This window comes from Takifugu flavidus, chromosome 16 (genome assembly GCF_003711565.1).
Source record: "Takifugu flavidus isolate HTHZ2018 chromosome 16, ASM371156v2, whole genome shotgun sequence".
NCBI classification, from domain to species: domain Eukaryota; kingdom Metazoa; phylum Chordata; class Actinopteri; order Tetraodontiformes; family Tetraodontidae; genus Takifugu; species Takifugu flavidus.
In genome coordinates, this window is record NC_079535.1 from 8,642,068 (window position 1) to 8,652,078 (window position 10,011).

Sequence of the window (10,011 nt, forward strand, 5' to 3'; positions counted from 1 at the left end):
TAAGCTCACAGGACCTTTTTATTCGTGTCTTTTCAGCGGTGAGGTCACACTGTCTTTGGAGCCAGTGAAGGATCCACAATCACCGTGTTGAGATCAATGAAGAGGAGCGAGTGCGGAGCTCTCAGGAGCCGAGAGTCATTCCCAGTTGAAATTAACCCTTAGTTTTCACTAACATGTGCTTGGAAAAGTCTCATCTGCCGGAAATGTGACCGTCAGCATCCTCGGTTGATTAAAAAAAAAAGAAGTTAGAAATCTAATCAAATCACAGCAGAGAGTCTGATGCGAGGGGGGCTCACAAATTGCATACAATACAACAGATCACAGTTTCGAAGGCTAGCACAGTTAAAAAAAACACATATGTACCATTTATAGAAGACACACACTGATTGTCTCTTAGAAACTACATATTGATTCCTTATAAACACTTTTTTTCTTAAATAAAGTAGTGCATCCGTGTCCACACACCATCCTCATCATCTATCTGCCTGCCGGCCGGCTGGAGGGAGTCCGTCCATCCTCACATATAAGCAAAAGTTCCGCGGTTGTGTCCTCTCCGCATTGTCCTCAAACACCTCCTATTTTTGCGCATAAAGAGGCACAAACTGACAGACGAGGATGAGGGGCTCCGACCTGTGAACGAACGGAACAAAAAGAAAAATCTCTTCGCCAGTGCTGAAATAAATTAAACTTCTCCTCTCTCAGGAGAGACACCATGACGCTCACCGGAGGCCCCTGGGAGCGCTTCCCGCCCGTCTGACACTTAAAAAGAAAAGAAAACGGATCAGTCCGATGTTTTATTGAGGAATGGCCGCGCCGGGTCTGATGGTGATCGTCAATGTTTCTGCACTTTCATGGGATTTCTCTGCTCACAGGACCTGGAATTTCCACGAGGACGTTTGATCCTTATAATCCAAGCAATCGGCATTAAAGTTCAGCTTCCAGGACGCCGCCTGGTCCTTATAATCCAAGCAGTCAGCTGTGGAGTTGAAGCCCAGGCCGGACGTCCCGTAGCCCTGGGTGGAGAGGGACGCCGGGGACTGGTTCAGATGGCTTGTGACGGCGTTTGTGCTCATCGGACTGAGAGTCGAGCCAGGACCGGACAGCTGATGGTGCATGGGGGCGAGGTAGGAGCCGCAGTCCATGCCGCCAAAGTAGGACGTCGAGCCGGCGTAGCCCTGGCTGTAGCTGGAAGCTTGTGTGTAGGTCATAGGATAGGACCTCTGCATGCAGGACGAAGAGGTAGACAAGGGGTCTGAGAGCGGGGAGATGGATGCAGGGCTCCAAATGGACACCGGAGCGGTGCTGGTCGAGATGGCAGGGACTGTGGTGGTACTGGTAGGCGGCGTGAACTGGCCACTTGCCCCGCTCTCTGAGCTCACTTCTCGGGTCGGGGAACTTTTCTTTTTGGCTGGTCGCACCTTGTTCTGGCTCCCGTTCTGCTGCTGCTGCTGCTGCTGGCGACACTTGGCTCGCCGGTTCTTAAACCACACCTGAGAAAGGCACACATATGTTAGCAGGGCTCGATTAAACAGCAGGATAAAATGTGCCACAAATCCGAACACACACACACACACACACACGCACACGCACACACACACACACACACACACGTTTAAACTCCACATTGTATCGATTATTTTTTAAATTTTTTTATTTAATTAAAAACATTAGTTCATAAGACTTATTTTCGCTACGAATCTGTGCCTTTCTTCAGCTAATCCATTTAAGCAAAAAATGTCAAGTGAAATTGGAAAAGAGACTCTTTCCTTGAGTGGCATTATCTCACTTGACTGGTTTGCCACTCAATAACAGATACAGGGAGGATTTTTTCAGTCACGGGCTGAAATACGGTGAATAACCAATCTTTTAAAGTAAAATAAAAATATAAGTATAAATATAAATCTATATACATTATATATATATGATTTATATATGTTTATAGATAAACACACACAAATCACTTTACGCATTTATGATTCGACGACAGCGTCGCTAATGGGCGCTTGAATCGCCATTTGCTCACACAGATCCGGAGTTTTGGACTCACCTGGACTCGCGACTCCGGCAGGTTGATTTTCAGCGCCACCTCTTCGCGCATGAATATGTCCGGATACCGAGTTTTGGCGAACAGCGCCTCCAAAACGTCTAACTGGGCGCGCGTAAAAGTAGTCCTCTCCCGTCTCTGCTTCCTTGGCGTTGCTGCTGCACAAAATGAAACGCATTAAAACTGTAGTAGTTTTAGACGCCTACCTTTAAAATAGTTATTAGGTTTTTTTTTAATTTAATACCAAAGTAATTTTAGCAAATAAAATAAGAAAGAACAATTCCATCATTACGCGCAATTTCAGGCAATTGTATCAATTTGATCAAGTGCGAAATAATGGAACGTAATTTAATAAACAAAACAAACAACAAGGTACACAGTAAATCAGATGCACGTCTTAAACCATTTCGATTCATGCTTTGGAGAGATAGTGCAAGAGTGTGTAACAAGTTAATGAAGCATGCCGGTAATAACAAGTTGTTTGTTCTACCATTTGCTTTAATTGTTAAATAATTCATAAACGGTTTAACGAACAATTCCGTTTTATTTCTAACCACATTCAATAATTTTCAATTAGTGTTTGTTTATTTAATCTTTGTCGATTTCGACTTTAAACCCACCTTGGTAACCAACGGATGGATGCAAAAGATCCATTCCGGAAGTCGTTAAGCTGAGGCCATTAACCGTGTAAGGAGGTTGCTTTAGATACGACATCATGCTAATGTTTGTCTGAGGGCTGAAGTTGGAGAAAATTTTGAAAACTGGTGGATCTCCGTCGATGTACTTGGTGTCTTCAGTTCTCTTTGTGGTCCCTGCTACAAACCGGGCTCCTGTTCCAGAAAAAAAGAGAGATATATTATTTAGATCCACTGGATAATACAATAAAATATCTCATATCAATGTAGTAAAAGTGTAGTAGTAAAAAAACAACCCAAAAAACATCAATTCAGTACCTTCACTCCAACAGAAAAATCAGTAAATTTAAGATCGAGATGATTCGACTTCTGACGCAGAAAATTCGATTTTTAAGTTAAAAAATGGCGTGGTATTAAGCAGAAATGCGGTGGTGCCTGCGTGATTGCTGTCACTTCAACTTCACTGACCCTCACCAATCATCCCCACTGTGCGTCTTGATTAGTTGCACTTCTTTTTTTCTCCTCAATATAACCAACGGTTTTAACCCCCCTCAACCCAATCTGTCACATTTACACAAACCCGTTTTGGGGAAAACGCTCAATAACAACCTCCTTCCTTCATAGTTTATATATATATATATATATATATTGTATATTGTCTGTCTAACGACTTAGGTGCGTCTGTCATTTGTATAAACTCAACGTTAAATCGATGCAGTGGTTCCGCCTCGGGTCTTTCTGTAATAATTGTTGCTGGAAATAAAGTTGTTTTTTAAGAGTTTCTTTTTTGTTCATTGGGATTTTAGAGTGCTAAAGGTCGGAGAGATATTTGACGTGTGTGAGGGCCGTTTATCAAAGGCTGCAGTATAGTTGCGTCAAATGGATAATCTGTCAGTGGAATTACAAAACCGCCCTTAAAATATATGAAAAATAATGTGCTGGTTTTATACATCGGGAGAAGGCCTCGACCAGAGCAGGCCTACGTGAATATATTTGTTTTAGAACAGCCATTCGCGTCTCCAGGGTTTTTTTCCCCTTCCATTTCCATCTGTGTGAGAGCGTAATTTTGTGAAGAGCGCAAAGATGCATCGTTTCCAGTAGAAATTCGGGCAATAAGGACAATGTGTCCTGTGGCCTCAACTACTACGTGTGGAAATACATAAAATATCCTACAACTTTCGTGAATTATATTACCATATGTACCGGAGCTCTGCTTCGTCTTCCATCATCTGTTTCGATCAATTATCCTGATGAGACCCGCAATTTGCGTCCTGTGTATTTCCATAATCTGTGTCGTTAGGATGGATTTCTGCAGAATAATTAGGTGCCCAAACACGCAGCCTCTTTACCCTGCTCACAATAATTTGACTGAACTGAGGGTCCAGCCTTTATCTTCACTTTAGAGAACCCATATTCCTCCCTCAGTTCAATTTCTTTTAAAGGGTTTTAGAAGTCCCTCTGTCGAAATATTACATTCTAAATTTTACTAAGAAATGATTCTTAAACTTAAAAAACCCAGAGATTTTAAAACCGGCGCGATCATCTTTTAAAAAATATATTTCCCATGCCCCACCGTTATTTCCACAATATCCTCCAATTATTATTAGAATGTATATACATGTATAAAAAATGATACCTCACGATGATATTATTTCCAAAGCAAGTAGGGCTCACCTGTGTATCAAGGGCGTTAAAGTTCTTTGTCTGGTCGTTTTCCTCCAGGACTCAGTACAAATAATCAAACTCGGTGCAGCTAAACGGCGTCCGGGCAGCTCAAATGGGAATAAACCAGCAGAAAGCGGGAGCAGAAGGAGCCGTCTTCAGAGGCGGAACGACAGTGCGGATTAAAGTTGAGCGTTGCGCGCCTGGTTCCGAAGCGGTGCGACAGCGGAGGAGCGATGGGCGAGGCTGCATCTACGCCTTTAGGATTTGTTGCCGTGTTGTGAGTGAAGTTGGATTTTGTACAAACTGTCAGCCAATGAGAGCAGCAGGACTGGGCTGAGGTCTGTCTCTGTCTCCGTCTCTCACATCGGTGGGGAGGATGAGGCTTTTTCTTTTTTTATGAGAAACAAATGTCTCCAGATAGATTTTTTTTTTTGACGCGCGGTCCTCAGCCAATAGCAGCGAGAGGAAGTCTGACTACATCCCCATCCCGTCACAGAGAGGGTGTATTGAAAATAAATATACGGTACGATGAAGAGAAGTGGGCTTTTTACGAGAGTTAGCCTTTAATTGTGTATATTTGACATTGGTGATTGCAGGAGTGGCGTTAATGAGGGCTGTTAAATGAAGATGTGATAATAAAGAGTTTCCAAATATATACTTATGTTCCATTTAGACTATTGAAAAGGTCGGAAAAGTCCTTTAAAACAGTTTTTCTGTTAAAAAAAATAGTTCGAAGGCGATTTAAGAACATTCGTGACATAACATTTATTTAGATGCTTGTGTCCTTGGTTGGTTTCAAAATAATTAAATACCATAAAATAACCCCGTGACGCGAGGAAAGACTGGGGTAAAAAGCCCCGTCCCCTCACATTCCAGCGCCGCGCAGAAAAGAGGATTTAGAGCCGTTTTTTCTTAAAAGTGTCTTCTCCTCCAATCTGCTCTCATCCACCTCATACAGGCCTGCAGCAACGAACTCACCCACAACATACAGCAGAGCTCCCGAGGAAAGTCACGGACCAGCCGAGGAGTCGTGTGTGTGTGTGAGTGTGTGTGTGTGCGCGGAACCGGACCAGCTGTGTTTGCAGCCGGAGAGGAGAAGGAATGACGCATGGATGCGTAAAGACGCACACAGGGACGAAGGGAATAACAGAGCCACATATGAAGGTAAGTGTGATTTATTAGATAGAATAATCGTGGATGTGTTTTTATTTGAATGATTATTTCTATAATAAAGATAATAAACATCTTATTGACCAAACAGCAATAATAATAATAATAATAATAATAATAATAATAATAATAATAATAATAATAATAATAATAATAATAATAATAATCATAGCATCGATATTTTATTTGATGCTCTTGGTTGTCATGGTTTTCTGGCTGTGGATTGTGTCATATTTACTGGAGCAGCCACAGTTTGCAGGACAAATAAGCCTCCTATGTGTCACTTGAATTTTGAACCTGCGTGCCCATCTCAAAATAATATGTCGAGGGTTTTTGTCACGGATTGGTAAATGTATCATCTTAAGAGGCTTTGTGGAACACCTACACACGCGCGCACACACCCTCTGTCACGCACACACATACAACGCGCACCGTGCGTTCACACGGACACACCCGCTCACTTCAAACAGATTTGAATATTGATTTAGATTTATAAACACAGGGAGACCGCGACGCTTCATGAACCGTCAGTCGCTTCTCTCCGCGGCTGCAGAGCGGAGGGCCGGAGCCAAAGGTGCGGCGGCAGCTGCAGGGACACCAGCCATCAGCTGCAGCTACACACACACACACACTCACACACACACGCACATACACACCCTGTGGCAACTTTACACATTCGGTGACATCTCTTTTGACAGATCAGGATCAGAGGACTCGGCTGGACGGATCAATACTCTGGATTTCTTTCGATAATCGAACGTGAGATTTGAGCGGGGGAAACTTTTGCCCGTGTGGTGCAGAAGAACTGCGGCACATTCAGGTATCCTTGTTTGTTTGTTTGTTCGTTTGAAAACCAGCTCTTTCGCGTTCATTTCTGTTGTTGGAGAATATCCGCATGTATTTATCTGCTCACAGGAACTAAAAGGGACAGACGAGCAAATTGCCAGATTTTTCTCAATTTTCTAAATTGTTTTGATGTTGATGATGCTTTTTTATTTTATTTTTTTAACATGAATTCCTCGCCATACTCCAGCAGAAAAAAAACCACAGAAAGAGAACATTTAGATACATGTATAAAGGTTTTACTTTCCAACATTCTTTTCACTTTATTTTAATCGGGAAAAAAATACCAAAATTTGGGGCACGCGTAGAACCAAATAAACGACAAATTAGAAAAAAAAATCCGATACCTTTTAAAGGATTCTGTATCACTCAGCTGCTTCAATGCGCTCTAACGCGAGACTTCCAAACTGCTGCGTGAAAAATCGTGACGTGATGCAGTTATCTACTTGATCTCAGCGTTTAAATTGCTAAATAATTTATTAAAGTGTAAAGCCAGGCCCTCCGCGGGGACTTTGTATCTTAAAAGGACGTTTAAAGGGAGAAGGAGCTAAACGCCTCTGGCGCGCAGCGCTCCCACTGACTCCCGGCTAATTGACGACGACGGCTTTTATCTCCGCCTTTCTACACTCAACCTGAGGGTAAGGATTTGAGCAGGCCTGCGCCAACCTGTGATTTCCACCGGTTCATGCGTAGCTTCTACATCACTCCTAATGCACTGGACAGGCCCCACTGTCTGACCCTTGTTTGATGGTCTTAAAAAGAAATATCTTTTTTCAAGATTGGATAATTACTGGGGAACCAACCTCCTCCCCCCTGCGCTGCGCCTTATACACGCATAATCACCGAATATAGGATGCATAAATGTTCGTTGTAAATGTAATAGAACAAATAAATGCATAATTGGAACACATTAAATTAGGTTATTTGAATTTAAAGCTGCATGTTTACCACATATATATGTCTCTTATTTATGCAGCTCTCCCGCTCTCTGTCTTTTTTCCCTCCTTGTTTAATATCCACATGGCTGAGGATGAGGGATGTGTTGGTGGAATTCATTTGGAGCTTAAAAAAATAAATAGAAAAAAGAGGGACTGAAATCTTGCAAAGTTAATTCATATAGAAATTCATATAATCACTTCCCTCAGTTGAACTGGCCTCACTCAATATTATCACTAAAAGAGAGTAAATGTGACTCTTGTTTTTATTTTTCTTATTAATCATTCTAACAGATAATATTAATATTATATCAATACATGAAAAAAAGCTAATTTTATTTGTATAGCTTACCTATATAATAATTTAGCTAAACTTAATATGTGTTAGAACATTTTGCTGTTGTACTACACAATGTATATTTTTAATTTAATATTGTGTGTATATTTTATACCTCTAAAAGTGTTAAAACAGCAGCAACACTCAACTATAACTGTAAAAATACATGAGAATGTTTAATTATATTAAAATTTGTGTTTATGTTTGCATGTGAGCAAACATCAGTGGCAGAAAGAGACTGATAACATCAAGTTGTTTTTTAATTTGCTGGGCAGGTTTGTCGGGCGTGTTGTCGCCTCAGCTCTGCCGCAAATGTGCGGAGCCTTGGCGGAGTGAGGTGTCAGAGGCTCCGCCACACTGGTCCTTATCAGAAAGAAGCAAAACCTTTGTGTAATGTAACATGTAACTGACCCGAGAGGGCATCAAAACACATCCAGTCCCCTCCTCAGGGATTAGAGGGGGAGAGGACCCCCATTCAGTGTCAGTTTGGGAGGAGTTTTGTTCACACACACACACACACACACACACACACACACACACACACACACACACACACACACACACACACACACAGTTTTTATCCTTGATTTTTTGCACAAAATTAAAAATAAAGGTGTTGCTTAAAAGGTTTATTATTATCTTCTGAAATGGAAAAAGTGATAACGATTAATTCCTATAAGTTCGAACCATCATTCTAAATGTGACGCTGCTTAAGTGTGCGCACGCGTGTGTGTGTGTGTGTGTGTGTGCTTGCTTATGAAGTTTGCTCTCTCCATTAGCACAGCACGCCTTTTAATTAGCGCCACAATTGTTTGTGTTTGTGCAGGAGTTCGCCAACAAGCAGGGAAACGTCTTCACATCATCAATCAGAAGCCAAAGTCAAGGCTGGAGGATCTGACTAGGACGAGTAAAAGACAGGAGAAATGTCTGTTGTCTCAAGGTTACACATAAAGAGTGTGCAAAGTTGTCCCCTTCACAGAATCTGGAAAGTCCAAAGACAAGCTCAACTTTTAAAACTCTCCTCCTAGTTTGGTTTCATTGCTCATTAAGTTTGATATCATGATGTATGAATTACTTAGAATTAAAAATAAAAAGCCTGTTCTTGTCAGTCCGTCTGCTTACCTCTGTTGACACTCTTCCACTTTAGCCATGAGTAGGGCTCTCCCAGCTTTCTCCTGCGTGCTGAGGTGTGTGCACGGTGTTGTAAAACCTGCCCTGCAGACCGGACCTCTCCAGTCTTCAAAGGAAGGAGAACTCGGTAGAGGGGGGATTTGTTCAGGCTTATTTGGTAACCTAGGATTTGAATTGGATTCTGGGAAGCATTCATAACACATTTGAAAATGTTACATTGTGTGATTTCTCTGTGTAATCCCCATAATAAATTTTAGAAATCGTCACAGCGCTCGCACAACTGTGACTATTCATGAGTTATCCACTGGGTTTCTTGTTTGGCCTCACGGGCCTGAGGTGTGATTGGGCTGAGTGACACACCGACCGACGTGGGGACCAGTCCCCCGCGTTAACCTTTCACTCAGCACTGTTTTGTTTATTTGACCTGAATATGCGAAAGGGTCAGTCGCTGTACTCCCAGAGACAATCTCTGAGACCCCCAACAGCACTGGAGGACTACAACCACAGAGGATTACACCTCCCTGAGAGAACCCCCACACACACTTACACACATATAACACACAGTTTAAAACAGACAGTAAGAATGGATGGTTTCACATTCACATTGGTTCACATTGTTTTGTGGCTTCACTCTTTGGATTTCTTGTCTGCAATAAACCTTTCCCCTGCTCTGCAATGTTTGCATGTGTATCTGTAAATTAGTGTTTGTAGCCTGTCCAGAGCCCACTTTGCATTGAATGACACTTTGGCGACGCCCCGAGCTCCCTACTCTGACTTCTCAAGCACACACCCCCCGTTAGTGCTAGCGTTGCCAACTCCTCTCACGTCTTTAATATCTCTCTTTGGTCCCTCGGGTTTTGCCAGTGAAAGCTTCCCTGTGAGACTTGGATGCTGCCATCACATTCGGGACACAGCGGCGGGTGTTTGTGGCGTTCCCAACCCCAGGCCTGTGGGGAATCTGTGATGGCTCGCCTGTCAGCCAGCCCCTCCCCTGTAATTAGGAGAGTAAACACAGCGCCCAGATCGGCGTGGGGGAGAAGTAGGAGGGAACGGAGGAGGGGACCATCCGGCTCCTGTCCTACTGTCTCTTGAGCTGTCCGGGAGCAACTTTGAACTGACGGAGAAGCGATTGCACCCTCTTACAGCAGTGTGGAGGAAACTGTAGACTTGTTGAATGAACTCAGTTTAATTAACAAAGATATTGATCGCTCAAGAAAGTAGTTCATTTAAGTGATCAGAGAAGCATCAATG

General features: G+C 42.7%; 1 protein-coding gene and 1 long non-coding RNA gene across 4 annotated transcripts; one reads left to right on the forward strand and one right to left on the reverse strand.

Annotated features, from left to right (window-relative positions):
- otx2b (orthodenticle homeobox 2b) lies at nucleotides 1–4,890 on the reverse strand. 3 transcript variants are annotated; one of them, XM_057059386.1, is made up of 4 exons: nucleotides 4,354–4,890; nucleotides 2,665–2,874; nucleotides 2,048–2,199; nucleotides 1–1,490 (listed from the first exon to the last, which is right to left on the reverse strand). In XM_057059386.1, exons 2-4 carry the CDS (start codon nucleotides 2,759–2,761, stop codon nucleotides 867–869), a joined length of 873 nt encoding a protein of 290 aa, XP_056915366.1. In that variant the 5' UTR covers nucleotides 2,762–2,874; nucleotides 4,354–4,890; the 3' UTR covers nucleotides 1–866. The 3 variants fall into 3 exon arrangements, with proteins under 3 accessions (XP_056915366.1, XP_056915364.1, XP_056915365.1); XM_057059384.1 differs by having other exon boundaries at nucleotides 2,048–2,202; XM_057059385.1 differs by having other exon boundaries at nucleotides 2,048–2,202; nucleotides 4,321–4,890.
- On the forward strand, nucleotides 4,874–9,436 carry LOC130540323 (uncharacterized). Its single transcript, XR_008954415.1, has 4 exons — nucleotides 4,874–4,973; nucleotides 5,303–5,508; nucleotides 6,213–6,334; nucleotides 8,456–9,436. It is a non-coding gene; the product is annotated as an uncharacterized LOC130540323 (long non-coding RNA).
- Nucleotides 9,437–10,011: the final 575 nt, after the last annotated feature.